Raw genomic sequence first — 15,458 nt, 5'->3', positions numbered from 1 at the left:
ATTACGTAATGAAATTACTGGGAGTGTGAAGGATGTACGAACATTTCTTAGTCATATTTTCTAATGTTTTAAATATTTATGACTTGATAATGTTCTCATTTCGTTACTTGTCAGTGTAAATTAAAGTTTTTTGTTTGTTTGAGACCACATAACTTAGGAATATAAAATCGTAATTTTGATTTAACATATTTTTTTCTATTTAACATAATCACACTAGACATTCTGTTATAAATTTAACGTTCATTTTCCTTAGTGCAGAAAAACATACCTACTAATTTTTCACAAAAATGTGTTTTAATTATATAATTTTTTATATATTACAATTGTATGAGAAATTGCCATTTAAAACAAGAAAACTTGGATAAATTAAAATTATATTTAGTGGATCAGCAACTAATTTAAATCTTCTAATCGGATAAACGTGAATGCATTAATAAATAATAAATTATATTTTAAATGTGTCGAGAGAACATATAAAATATAATATTACTATTATATATATTATAGAATATTATTTCTTCTATTCCTTTTCTACTTTGCCCCGCGTTCACATTATCTCTCACTACCATGGGTTGACTGGAAGAGATCTCTTCTAGATATTAAGTTCGTCCTTGCCAACTTCCTATATTATAATGACTATTGTAAAATTACTTAGTGCAATAAAGAATATACACACAAACATTTGAGGATTGCGGAAAACCGGGATGTCTGGCACGAACTTGGGGAGGCCCATGTCCAGCAGTGGACTGCAATAGGCTGAAATGACTGACTGACTGACTGACTGATCCGCTAATTACGTCAAAAAAAAAAAAAAAACGAGTGTGGTTTAGACCACACGACCGAAGTAAACCTTCTTTAGTTGCCACAGTAATATACGAAACGTAACTCTCTCTGTCTTGTTATTTCTTAGATGTTTTAAAAGATTACAAGGCAAAAGAAATATTTTTTACAATCAATCAATTCGACTCATAATTAAATTTAAACATGAGTGGGGCTGCCTTAAGTTGTTAAGTAAGATTTTTTTTTAATTTTTTTTTTTGTTTTTTATAAGAATCACATGCGACCCCCAGGCTAAGATTTTTTTATCACTCCAACCCAATGTATAACTCTAAACCTTATACAAATATATATGCTTTAACATATATACATATATAATAATTATCATAAATTATAAGTTTCTAAGATTAGTATTGATATTAAAATTCAAATTCGGTGTGTAGATTTGTGTATTTAATTTTAAATATATTCATTTAATGATAAGCAGATATGCGAGCTTCTAACATTTCGTCCTCTATAATATCACCAGAATATTCTAAACATAACTCGATTAAGTATTTTAAAACATAGATTAAGGAACTTTATCGGACCGGTTCGCATTATAGAAATTATTTAATAAAAAATTTGGTAGAAGTTGTAAGATTTACCTTAATATAGGAATTCCTAATTTAATGAACATATTATGAAGTCAGAATTGTTTATAATAATACAGCAATATATACTTGTAATAAAGAAACAAATACAAGTTATAAATTGAGAGGCGACTAAGGGATTACACAGTTCCGCTATTACCTTGGAACTTAAAAAGCCGACCGATGGCGGGATAACTATCTGCTATGAATGAATGATGATTGCTCCACCGGCATCCACTACTAAAAAGTTTAAACTATTTAAAATAAGGTTAGGTATGCTTTAAGAACAAGGAAGGCTATTTTTTCCTCAAATCAACGCGGGCGGAACCGCGGGGCCCAGCTAGTAATATGTATTTGTGTACATTTTCGGACCGATGACACTGAATTTCATAGTACTAAGGATCATTGAGTGTGAAGATCTTAAAAAAAAAAGGTATAAATAGATCGCCAAATTTACGAACCTTCTTTAATGTGACGTTTTCGCATAAAAATTATAAAAAACACATTTTTATAAAATAAATAGCTTGATATTTTTATTAGAACTATTCCGAATTATTCAAATATTTAAATAACTATATTTATAGATCTAGTTTTACTAATCCTCGCTTATCTTGTTTTAAAGTTGCTATTCACGCATCCTGTTACTACATTTTTTTTTCAATTTTAATTTCATAATAACGAGATGTATTAATATGTATTATTATGTATTATCTAGAAATTAAATGTTTTTATTGTATAATGCTTTCATTGAAATACATAAGCCACAAATTAGTAAGAAAAAAAGGCTTGTTTGTATTAAACTATCCATTTTTCTTCTCAACTCAAAATTCTATCTTTATTAAATGATGACGACTCGTTGGCGCAGCGGTCACATCGCTCGTCGTCGCGCTAGCGGTCGCGGGTTCGATCCCCGCACATGACAATCATTTGTATTGGCCATACAGAGTACAGTTTGTCGTGGCCTGGGCGTTTTTGCTTGTGTACTGTGTGTGTTTCCAGACCCCCGACACAGGAGAAAATCCTACTGGGGGCAGCTGAGTGTGAAGCGTTTATTCATTTATAGGTAGTGGATCGGACGATTACGAAATATCGTCAATGGGTTTTTTTGGGGCTCCGATTTCGGTGATAAGAAGATTAAGCTGTCGACTTAAAATTAAGTCAAACACCTGAAGCGTAAAACTAAGATAGAATTATCTTTTTTTGTTTACGACGATAATTTATTTAATTTTTTTTTATTCAAATACAAAGTTACGAATGTCAAGGCTAACGTTAACGTAATTAATTACCTTTGCCTTATATGTATGGAATACTATGTAAAAGAAAAAGGAGATAGCTAGCCTAGACTTCTTATTCTAATTACTTTAATTCATATCAATCTAATTATTTTTAATTCTCTTTTTTGTACATGATATCAATAAATCTTAATATAAAATGATGTTTGTAAGTAGAGTGCAAAAGACGGTCTCACTTTCATGGAAATCGAGTTAATATGTGGGAGGTTATAAACGAAAATGTAAATATACAAATTATTTGATATCCATAGGGAACCGATTACCATCAGATATGAGATAACGCTTGCACGCCACTATAGCAATATACGTATGTATATGAAAGTTTTTTTATGTTTTATGTGTTACAAAATTTCAAAATAAAAAAACATCGCAAAAAATATAGCTTAACATTTTAATGCAGTTTGGTCATCGCTCACACCAACCCTTATTTTGGGTCTGGGGTAAAGGTGGATCAGAGACGCAAATCGCAACGCTACAGAATAAACAAATGACGCAAGCTAGTACTTGTATCTACACTCGCATTACGGTACTGTATTTTCATGTTTATTAAATTAAATAATAAAAATTAATTTAATAAAAACGTAGCAAGGAGTAGTTTCCTAAAGATTTATTTAATTTAAAACAGTTAAAGCCACCAATAGGAAGATAATATTCATTCTTGTCTGAAAGAAATACACAATACAACCACAAACACCCAAAACAAGACAAACGTCTGCACGACCATGTACATTAAGGTTTGTCATGAATAGAAATTAAACTCTGGAACACTGTCACATCAGCAGTTACTTGACTACGCCAACGCGTCTTCATTCAAATATATACATTAAATGTAATATTTAACACATCTTTACTATCTTTACAGTATTCAGAATTTAAACGCAATGTATTAATTCAAAAAACAATACCATTCAAAACAACCTTAAGACTTCAAATCCTTAACACAGTTTATTGACTAACTTTCTTCATACTTACTTAAGTTTAAGGACCTATTTCTAAATAAGTCATAATAAACAAAATAGTTTTTAAGCTTAAAGTTTATATAAGACCTAATTCATAATATTATTTTAATATTCACCGTTAAAATGTATTCAACCTGAATTTCAACGGCATTCCCTTAATCTAATATAATCAAAATACTTTCGATTATTGGAGATAGTCATAACGAGGGTCTTTAAAACCAAAAGAAATGAGAATACAAAATTATAATTCAGCGAAATATCGAGATATTAAATCGGGTCAATGGCACTTAGCCGATATTTGATTAAAAACGAAAGTTTATTATTAATTTTCTCACGATACTGAAAAAAGTTGCAACGACGAGCAGTCACATATTTTAGTAAGTATCTGAAATATTAATAAATATAATAATTTCTAATTGTAATCTTTAATACATAATAATAATGAATATGTATCGAGCTATCTTTAAATACATCATCATCAGATGATACAAAACGTTTTTTTTTATCTTATAATTTTATCTATTCACCGACAGAAAGTCAGGTTCATTGTCAAAAAAACTTGATATTAAAAATATTCTATTGAAGCATAAAATCATCAACAAAAAACAAAGTAATCGTTACGTATATAATAAAATATGACGCATGTAATGTCATTAGAATCAAATTATTCTTGCAACTTTCATTTTTTACATTTCACGACATGAGGCGATATGAATTTACCGTACCTTATGCAATACAAGGAGCATTAGGCGTTCTTACCTTACACACAACAGGAACTTAACTTGAGAACTTGTATAACAGAATTATTTATCTTCTGCAAGGATGAGATACTTCGCCAGCCACTGCTATAGACTTTCCTGCTATACGTTACCGTAAATAATTTAACATGTTACTGATATCACGACAAAGAAGCATGCATGTTTGTAATATTTTTTACACAAATAAAAATGTTTGCAATGTTCTAATAAAAAGAGAGGAAGGGTAATTAAGACAAAATTTTATTTTAATGAATTCTTTACTATAAATTAAATAAAAAATCCAAACACATCATTCTTAATATTAAATCAAAACAACTTATTACAAATGCTAAAGATAAATGTAACTGCGAGTAGTTTGAGTAACATTCTTAGTAAAACGTCAATCATGATCTACGGTACATTATATACATAAATTGAAGGGTGTAATTTCATGAATAATTTACAATGAGGTTGAAATAGCCGATTTTAAGTTTATTTTTTCGAGTTGTGTTACAACGCAGCGCTAGCACGTACTTTCAAAAACACTCAAGAGACATAACAATTAACACCATCAATTTAATCTAAAGTTGTAACAGATCTAATAAACTGGCGTCCCTCGACTCCTCTTTATAACCATAATGAATGCAACCAAATGCGCCACACAGTACATGACCAATAAACATATGCAGTTCCTCCAGAAATGTTCTTCCGCGTAACCAAATCTCCTCAAAACATCTGGACCGGTCTTAATGCAAGGCATACCTTTAATGTCAACGCAGGTGATAGACTCTATGGAGTCCCATTGAATGATCGATATAGACTCCACACCGTAGTAGAAACCCGATACGTATTTGAGCCATGACACGTAAGGTGAGGCACTTCCAAGATTTAGGTATATACCGGAAAACATAGTTCCGATAAGCTCGAAAGGTACGGATACGAGTGCCGCGGTCTCCATTTTGTCGAATACGGACGACAAAAACGAACCTGAAAAAAAAAATAGAAAATAATTAAACTACATAGTAATTAAATTAAAACAACATACAAAAAGTAGTTTGCAAATAAAAAATACTGTAAAATTAATGCGAAATTAATCTTATATATATAATCTTATATACTGCATCGATTTATCACTGTCATTTTAAGAGAACAAGCTTGATTTAATTCTAGGTCAGTCGATACCTTTGATATATGTAAATTGTGTAAAGTTTGCTTTAGGAATAAATAATGAAAAGCACACAGGTTCATTGTGGCACAGACTTTGCCTATCACAAGAACCAGGGAACTAATTATTGTATGTAAATATTTTTATGAATAAAGCATTATTATTATGTAAATAGAAATTGAAGATCATAAACGTTAAACAAAAATATGGATGGAAAAAAAACGAGTGTGCTTTAGACCACACGACTGAAGTAGAACTTCTGCACAAACGGCCTGCACTGTGTCTTAGATATGTTACGCTCAAAGATCGAAAACGCTCATTGAGCGGAAAAATAGCTCACAACGCGATGTGGTCACAGTAAAACATCCACATAGCGAAATTCGTGTTATGGCTCAAATGAAAACGCGCACGACGCGTTGTGGCAATCAAAGAAAGACCAAATAGCGAAATTCGTGTCGTGGCTTACATGCTATTCGATCTCAACGCGTTGTGGCAATGAAGAAAAGCCATGATGCGTATGGAATACTATTTGATTACAACGCACACTACCTTCCGATATAGAGATCCTACTAGGCCTAGGCTGGAAACGTTTTGGTAGATGTCCTTAAGAAATATTTTTCATTTTATAAAATCACGGCATAACGTGTTTCTCATTATCAAATATATTAAGTATATAATTATATAAATTAAAATGAAATGATATTTATTATTTATTGAGATTACTTTATATTTAAAAAAAATCAATGTATTAAGTAATAAATCACTGAACACAAAATATTCATATCATTTGTAAATTACTCATAATTCACATAAAATGATAAGGGTTTTAATTTTTTCATGACAATTAAAATTCTTTCAAGAAATAAAAATATTTAACACAAATGTTTATTGATCACCAATAAACAACAACAATGTACCTATATTAGAAATAACTGTAATTGTGAAAAATAAGTATTTGATTGCTATTTATTTTTACATGAACTATTACTGTGGCATTTTGAGATGCATTTTATATTCTTGGAGCGACACTTGCACTTTTTATCAATACAGTATCTTTTGCAGTGGCACATTATAAACCCTTGCTTACTTCCAGACGATAACATAGATGCCGAGCGAAGTGTTAACGATGAAGTTGAGGGCACATCACAAATGTTAATAAAGTTGGTTTCAGAAAGTGTAAATTCATTACGTGCATAAAGTCTATCGAGTGTACCTTCCTTGTTTCCTAACTGGTAGAGACCTGATGGATTAATGCTCATAACAACACACATAACATTCCTGGGTGCTGTACGTCCTCTATCAACTTCAGGAACTCTCACTAAAACGTTAGTACCAATTTCAACACAGGGAAATTTCAAATTAGACAATGAAACTATTTTGTTTGCCTGTTCCTGTAGACCTAATTTAGCACATTCTCTTTCAACGTTTATGCTATTCTTTCTGAAACAGAGCTTACAAGTTACATTTGCTCTCTTTACTTTTTCTGTAGTCATAATAAAACTGCGATCAGTGCAGTGCTTGTTTCCACAAACTCACGTAATTTATCGTAAAACAATTCTTTTTTTATTCGTCATAATTAGCGCTGACATTAAAATTCACTCTCATAAACAGAAAAGAAATGAATAAAACTGAGGTTTCAATGCGTCTTTGCACCCGAGCCGACACCGACAAGTTACAACCTGTCCGTCGTGATATGGTTAACACAATGAATGCTCAGAACGCGTCATGACTTTTCTTCATTGCCACAACGCGTTGAGATCGAATAGCATGTAAGCCACGACACGAATTTCGCTATTTGGTCTTTCTTTGATTGCCACAACGCGTCGTGCGCGTTTTCATTAGAGCCATAACACGAATTTCGCTATGTGGATGTTTTACTGTGACCACATCGCGTTGTGAGCTATTTTTCCGCTCAATGAGCGTTTTCGATCTTTGAGCGTAACAGATATACGAAACGTAACTGGCTATGAGAGAAAGAGAGAAAGACAATGTGTAATTGCACCTCTCTCTCTTGTTCCGTTCGCCTCGTCCGATCACACTTGTAATAATAATAATAAAAATAATAATAATAATGACAATTATTTCGGGACTAGCCCATATAGTGTTAGTAACAATGTTTCTTATAACCTAGTGTTAGTACAATAACAGAGAATAAATTTAAAATAGTTTTTATATTTATACATTTTTTTTTCAAATCACGTGGAGTTTTATCCAATGTCCATTGGACTCTCCCATCTATCTACAAATACATTCAGAATACTATTATGCTCTTAATCATTCACCAGCTTACTCCCCAAGTCAAGAGTTCGTAACGAAGTTTTACTTCAAAAAGGTAATAATTTTAGGTAGACCTAGGTTAGAACGAAATTAGTTTTTGTCGTATAAAATATCATCTACAAAGTGGCTATGAGCCGCTATGTAAATTTATTTTCAACCAATTAATTAAAAAAAAAATCGTTGTCCTGCAATAAGAAGCGTTTTTATACATTTTTCTGTTTATACTGAACCCAGTAAATAGACTTATGATAGGCCCTAACGCTTAATAAATTAATTTAAATAATTTGTTGGTTTATGTTAAGATAAGATTATACTTTAATTTGCACATTTAAACAATAAAAATGGCAAAATGCAAAATATTTAATTAGATACACCATTAAAATTCTTATTAAATTTATTATAATTGCTTAAATTTTTTATTTCTCAGAACATTCATCACTTTTTGAGGAAACTGATGTCATTTTGACGAATCATCATCTTATCGTCAATCAAAAAACAAAAGGAAAGAAACTAAACCTGTTTGTAATTGAAATTCATAGTATCGGTACACTAAGTAATAAGTCTATCTTAAGCCAAGCTGACACTGGTTCGGAATGGAATTTACACTAAGAAGATAAACGTGTTTAACTTATAGATAATGATGAAATAATCTATTCAAAAAAAATAAATTTGGAGTGTCTGTTTGTAATATTAAAATAACCGCTTTTTACTAAACACACATGGATGTATAATACACGGTACATATACCAAAATAACATTTTTTTAAAATTTTTGTCTATCTGTTTGTTCCGGCTAATCTTCGAAACGACCGGACCGATTTTGTCTGGACTTTCACTAGCAGATAGCTGATATAACAAGGCTTAACTTACTACTTTTGTTTTAGAAATTTATTTATTTTATAACTCTACGAACTGAACAATAATTTTTTTATTAAATTCCACACGAACGAAGTCGCGGGCACAGCTAGTTATTATTACCGTAAGCATTCGCGTAGTTAGCGCAGAGGATACAAACGAAGCAGATTCCGAGCCAGTTCATGAAGCCTCCCTGAAGTCCGGCGACCGAGAAGACGAGCGAAACGAACAGTATCGGTTCGATCACTGCCCTTGGTATCTACAAAAATATCAGTTTGCATAAGGATCTAGAACAGAAATCCTAAACCTACATCGATAGACTAAATTCTAAAGAAATTGCTCAATTGCTAGTGATTATTTTAATAATTATCAAGACCATGAGTTTTTAGATGACGTAACATACTTTCAGGTTATTATGGACTTAAGTTTTAAAATCAATCATTTTTGTTTGTTTCAATTTAGGTAACAACATCTTACAAACAAGATTAAAACCAGACTTATGCATACGCGGTACAAACTTGTTTAAAAGTTTTTATCTGAATTAACTTTTTGTCTAACAAATCTTGGTACAACAGGAATTTAAATTTAATTCTCGTTTTTGTATGTTATAATTAATGTATTATATTTAATAAATTCTAGTATTTTACATTTTCAGTTTGTTTTACTTATACATTACATATTAGTTTTGGTTTTATAACACAACTTTAAGTTCATAAATAATAAGCTAAAACTAATTGTGAATAAAAATACACTTACCCAAAATATGGCCTTCGAGAGATAATACGGTAACGGTGAGTACAATCCACTGGCTGTTTCTCTGAGCAATATCGGCACTTCGCTTGGGAAGGTGAAGAAAACCGCATAGATGAACAGAAATATTGTCTCCGTTATTATCAGATAGAAAAGACCTTCAGCGTTCTGTATATCGCGCTGATCCAGTTCTTTGAAGTGACCCATGTATGGAATGGAGATGATGAGACCAACAAACTGGTTAGAGAAATATAAAGTTGTAACAATCTATGTAAATAAAAGTGAATATTGCTAAGCGCATAATTAGAAAATGGTTCAAAAAATTCGGCTAATTTATTTTTTGTACGTTTTGGAAGGTTTTATTACCCAAAAAAAATTACTATTAACTTTTGACAGAACTTAGTTTGTCCGGGCAACTAGCAAACAATAATAATAATAAAGGCCTTTTTTATGTTATTCATTATTTTAGGATTTGATATTAACTATTAAAGAATTGTCTTTCTCTAGAGCTTAACTTTACTATTGGTTGGTACTAGATATTATATAGTAAAATAGAATTACGCAAATTGTTTTTGGAAACCTTAAATATGTTTAAATAATATCACCATTCCCTTTTTAATGTCAGTTAAATATAACAATAAAGTATTGGAAATGATTTGATGTAAACGTGACATAGACTATGGATTTGTGTCTCGTGGAGTCTTGTTAAAAATTGGTATTGATTTTAAAGTTTTACATTAATTTTAAATGTATTATAAAATTAAATTAACTGAATGTAATTTCAAATGTATTATTTTATATTAATTTTAAACATTGTAACTAAGAAAATTATGGTGTGATATGCGATTGGTGTAAGTATTGTAAGTTTTTTTTAGTGATAAAATGATGCTGCGAGGTGAAGCAAGCAGTCATTTTAATAAAATATAGTTACATATTATTTGCCACAAAGAACCTTACCATGAGAAGTAGAAATTCTGCTATCCATATCGATTTATTGTGCTTTATTGAAAGTATATTTCTCCACATTAACCAATAAAACTGGACGAAATAATTCACTTTGACTCTGAAAGGGAAATATAATATAAATATTGAGAAATTATCTTTTCGAAGACAAATTTTTTAAAAGATTATATACTTACAGAGTTAGGTACCGCTCGAAGTATACATTCTAGAAAGAAAGATACATGATTAATAATTACATAGTATAAAACAAAGTCGCTTCCCGCGTCTGTATGCTTAGATTTTTAATCTGGGCAACGGATTTTGATGCGGTTTTTTTTTAGTAAATAAAGTGATTCCAGAGGAAGGTATATATTTATAATACAATGCATAATGCATCTTTAACAAAAGGCATGGGCATTTTGAGCCCGTGGATGTAAATTTTTTAAATAAAAAAAAAAAAAAAAAAAAATACATTCGTAATAGAAAAATAATTCGTATAGTAGAGGAACACTGATAGTCTTAGAGCTTTCTAAAATGATGTCGTATATAAACACATTTATTGCGCATATATTATATATTACATTTATTTTATTTTATATTTACTATCATTATTGCACAAAGAAACACTAATATCTAGCTCACTAGAAATGTGGATATTAATATTTAGTAGTCAGAGGGTTCTGTAATCTAATAATAACTACCGGATGTTACATGTAAATTAAACAAAATTGTACCATCAAATGTACTGAACACCTGTCATCAAACGAAAGTTATTTTTGATTATATAATATAAGTTAAAGAAAATTTTAACCATCAAGTGTACGAAAACATTTCTTTATACGAGCGTTATTTTGATCACTATGTAAAAAATAATAAACCATAATTTTTTAATTTCAAAGTAAATTTGCCAAACCCGCTGTTAAATTACACATTGAATTTATATCTCGAATAGTTTTGTGACGATGTTTAGATTTTTAAACATACCGATACAAAATTTACTTTAAACTTGTATTACAAGATGTATTCATATACTTATATATGGTGATGACCATACTTATACAAAATCGACAAGCATTTACTAATCTTAACAAAAAAAAAAAAATATAATAATAATAAGCACGATAACAGTTCATTTTTTATTTATGTTTGTTTGCTGTTGACTAACTTTGGTATTTAAAATTGTATTTATTATTATATAAATGTTCATAACATTATTTATATATAAACGTGTTTAACTTTGCCTTTCGCGTAAAAGTTGGTATTAAATTAATGTTGTGTTTTGTTTAATTAGAACGGTATACCCTTGCAAGTTGCATCATTTCAAATCAAGTGCGGCGGGGTCTTGGAAAAAAACAACACAATTAAATTAAAAACACAACCGTATATGGCATGACGGGGACGACAATTCAACTTTCATTTTTTATCCTTTCCATTTTGAAAAAAAAAAAATAATTTTTATTTTACACTTATGATTTCACTTTAGACGATAATAGTATCTTTCGACAAATGTTACTTTAAATTTCAAACTTAACAATAGTCTATTTTACAACTTTAACTGATTTTTTTTAGATTTACCTAAAAAATGTCTATATTATTCATGTTTAATATATTATCATCTAATATTATAAACACGAGAGTTTGTATGTACGAATATATAAATGTATGGATGCATGGATGTTTGTTCCTCTTACACGCAAAAAGTTTACAATAATATAGCTTATACATTAGAATAACACCTAGGCTATTATTTTTAAAGATAGTGTGTGAATTGTCCAAAATATAACGATAATTGTCAAGTAAGTGGGGAAAAAAATCTGCCATCTGCGAGCTATTCTGGCGTACGCTGCAAAAACTGTAGTTTACACGTATATAATGTATGAGAGAAATGTTTTATGGGTAAGCCATTATCGCAAAAACAGTGAACCATAAATACAATAAAAGTTGACAATATTTTTCTAATGCACATTGGGTAGCAACAAATTGATTTTTATGTCACTGAACCAATTTTGATGAATTTTGGTATAAAGATAGATATTGAGAAGATAATAAGATACTCGATGTACTTACTAATCATGCGCAGACGAAGTCGCGGGTACCAGCTAGTAAAGAATACATGTAGAACTTACCTTTTCGTCAAGGGTTCCATTAAAATATTCAGTTTCGTCCTTCACATCTCCCACTCGGCTCTCAATAGCTGCTGCGTAGCTCGACCTTTGATACTCGTTGCATATGCGTCTTATTCTCTCCCGACTTTCCATCTCCTTGTCAATTTCGATACCGAGTAAGGTAACGTAATATTCAGCAGCGTTGAAATCCACAGGGCATTTGTAGTTCATACTAAGAGAGAAAAATCAAATTGATACTTTTCTTCATTCAAGGCTTCAAAAATATTTTTTGAATCTTCATTTTAAAATATAATTCCACAATTACAAAGTATAATTAAATTTTTAACAAATTAATTATTATTTATAGTGATGTTAAAATACCATCGATTCGGAATGTAAAAACACTTTGCTTAGGATACTTTATGACTGATGACTATGATGTTTAGGATGTTAACTTAAAATTAATTTTAGCCGAAAATTTGAAATTTTAGTCTTATTAGATAAGATTCGAGTATTCGTTAACTAAGTCACCTCATTAAGAAGTTATATTAAAATTTATATCAAAACAATGTAGCTGTTTTTGTAGTTATACTATATGGTTTTATATATATATATATAAATATATTTTATATATTAATGTAAGTTTTTTAATCTTGACACCTAAAAACACTTTTGTTCATAAAAACGTTACAAAACGTAACGTAACAAGTAGTAAGTATAGTTCCGAGACGTGACCAAAACCAAATCACTACAAAGGCCTCTAAAGGCTCTATGTTTGATTTAATAATAAGGTCGTCTTTGTTCAAGGTATATTTTTTATCTCACATTTTATCAGTGCTACAAGTTTTGTAACTTAACTAGGTCGGAACACTGTTGATGTTACACAGACGTAAATTACACATCATTAAAATAAATATATCCCGAGGCATGTATACGTTGTCTTAATTACAGCCTGTTTTCCTAGTAAGTGACGACAAGCGAAAAGAACTAAGGCGACATATTGCGACCAATATTTTACGCCATTTGAATTATCGCGACAACGTAAGGTATATTGTTATAACGAGAATATTTTTTTAAATACTTCGAAAGTGGCAAATAAGCTTACGGTCCCGCCTGACATATGACGTCTAGATATTTAACGAGTACTAAATACTATACATATTTTTTTTTACACTAGATAAAACTATATTCTGTTTGCGACCCTGCACGCAACGCAAAGCGTTCTACAATTTGCCATCAAGCGCTCAATATCCGTGTCAATACCTATAGCCATAAATTACTACTACATATTATGGTGCTACTAGTTTATATTTGTACAACAATATGTATAATTGTATGTTATATGGTTATTTTTAAAATAATGTTTTTCATGAATCGGTCATTAATCTTAAACTCTGTATGCGTGCCTGCGCAACCGCACTTCGTGCTTGTGTTTGTGTGTGTGTGTGGCTCTATAAGTCGGTAAATGAGCGTGAGATTGCGTGTGGGCTTTCTTATGTACGTGTGCGTGATACTTAGAACATACGCTTCTACACTACGCTTCAGTCTGTAATATCCTACTGCTGGGCATAGGCCTCTTTCCCCATATAGAGAAAGATCAGATCTTAATCCATCACGTTGCTCCAATGTGTGGGTTAGCGGATATATTCTCTACTATGAGTAACGATCGCTATCAGGTGTACATGATAACAACCGGGACCGACGGCTTAATGTGCTCTCCGAGGCACGGTGGGGACATAGGTACATACATGGATACATAAAATTGAGTGTTGCAAAGATCTTAATAACTTTTGTATCTTTGATTAATATTACGGAAAAAAATCATTCATAAAAATTTAAAAGTACATCACTATTTATTTGCGTTAAATTTTCGTTTTATTCGTTTATCGAGATAGTTCGTGTAAAGTTGAATTTATATTTGAACAACGTTTTTTTAAGAAAGGGATTTATTTCAACTATATTTCTAATCAGCTTAGTATCGAGATTAGCGTTGGTATCTAAGCGAATTAAAATATCATAGTAGCAACGTAATTAAATTGCGGTGATAAATTTTACAAGGAATATAAGGTATAATTTAATATTCTATTTTCATTTTATCATTAAAAAATATTTGAAATGTGAATAAAAATGTAATAATAGAAAGGGTAATGATAATTTAGGTGATTAATTATTATTGTTATTATTTTTTAGGGACTTTTAAACACAAGCACATACCAGTTTCATGGTAACGTTATTATAACTATACAATCGAATGAGACTTATGAGTCTGAATAATTAGAAGTTGGACGAGCGAGTATACCATGGAAGATTTCAGTATCTAATCTAATCTAATTCATAAGTTTCATAATGGCTTCTCTGTCAGATTAAAGTCGCATACATTCAATTTGAAAATAATGTATGTCTTAGACAGTCCTACATGTGCCACTGTTGGGAAGCTAGATGTTTTCGTTAGTAATTTAAATTTATTTTACGGTATATTTCTCGACCTCAATCTGTGAGCAAAGACACAAACAAATTTAACATTAACAAACCAGGTTATATAATGGGCTCACTCTGTATTGTTTCGTACCAAAAGAACATTCACGACATTTGATTGAAATGTTCTCTCCGGAAATTGTGACACTTTCATTAAGTTAGTAAAAACTGAAAAATCTTCCCTAAAATTTAATAGTTTACCGTCTGTAGTAGCATTTTTTGCAATCGCGTCAGGCTTTTCGGACTAGTCCGATATGCGATAAAATCCATATTATTTTACTAAATCGTCTACATTAAAAGCTAAAAAAAAACAAAACACGTTTTTTTTTAATAATAATTCTGTTAGGCGTAATACTATTAAAGGTAATTTCAGTATCTTAATTAATATATGTCCTCATTGATCTTTTACTAATTTGTATTTTCTAAACACTAAATTTTAATAGGAATACATTTTAAAAATAGCTTGTTATATGTCTCAAATCTCCATAAAAAA

At 30.5% G+C, this 15,458-nt stretch overlaps 1 protein-coding gene across 1 annotated transcript in view; it reads right to left on the bottom strand.

Moving 5' to 3' along the window:
• Positions 1-4,705: 4,705 nt before the first annotated feature.
• The window catches only part of LOC123666979 (protein scarlet-like), a 29,386-nt gene continuing 18,633 nt past the window's right edge, over positions 4,706-15,458 (bottom strand). The window contains exons 6-11 of the mRNA XM_045601018.1: positions 12,512-12,722; positions 10,583-10,611; positions 10,401-10,506; positions 9,450-9,680; positions 8,817-8,952; positions 4,706-5,384 (exon numbers count right to left, since the gene is read on the bottom strand). Coding sequence (XP_045456974.1) covers positions 4,996-5,384; positions 8,817-8,952; positions 9,450-9,680; positions 10,401-10,506; positions 10,583-10,611; positions 12,512-12,722 — 1,102 coding nt within the window. The 3' untranslated portion in view covers positions 4,706-4,995. The remainder of the gene's footprint in view (positions 5,385-8,816; positions 8,953-9,449; positions 9,681-10,400; positions 10,507-10,582; positions 10,612-12,511; positions 12,723-15,458) is intronic.

The sequence above is a fragment of the Melitaea cinxia genome, chromosome 1, assembly GCF_905220565.1.
Source record: "Melitaea cinxia chromosome 1, ilMelCinx1.1, whole genome shotgun sequence".
Classification (NCBI taxonomy): Eukaryota; Metazoa; Arthropoda; class Insecta; order Lepidoptera; family Nymphalidae; genus Melitaea; species Melitaea cinxia.
This window is presented reverse-complemented; position numbering and strand designations above follow the sequence as displayed.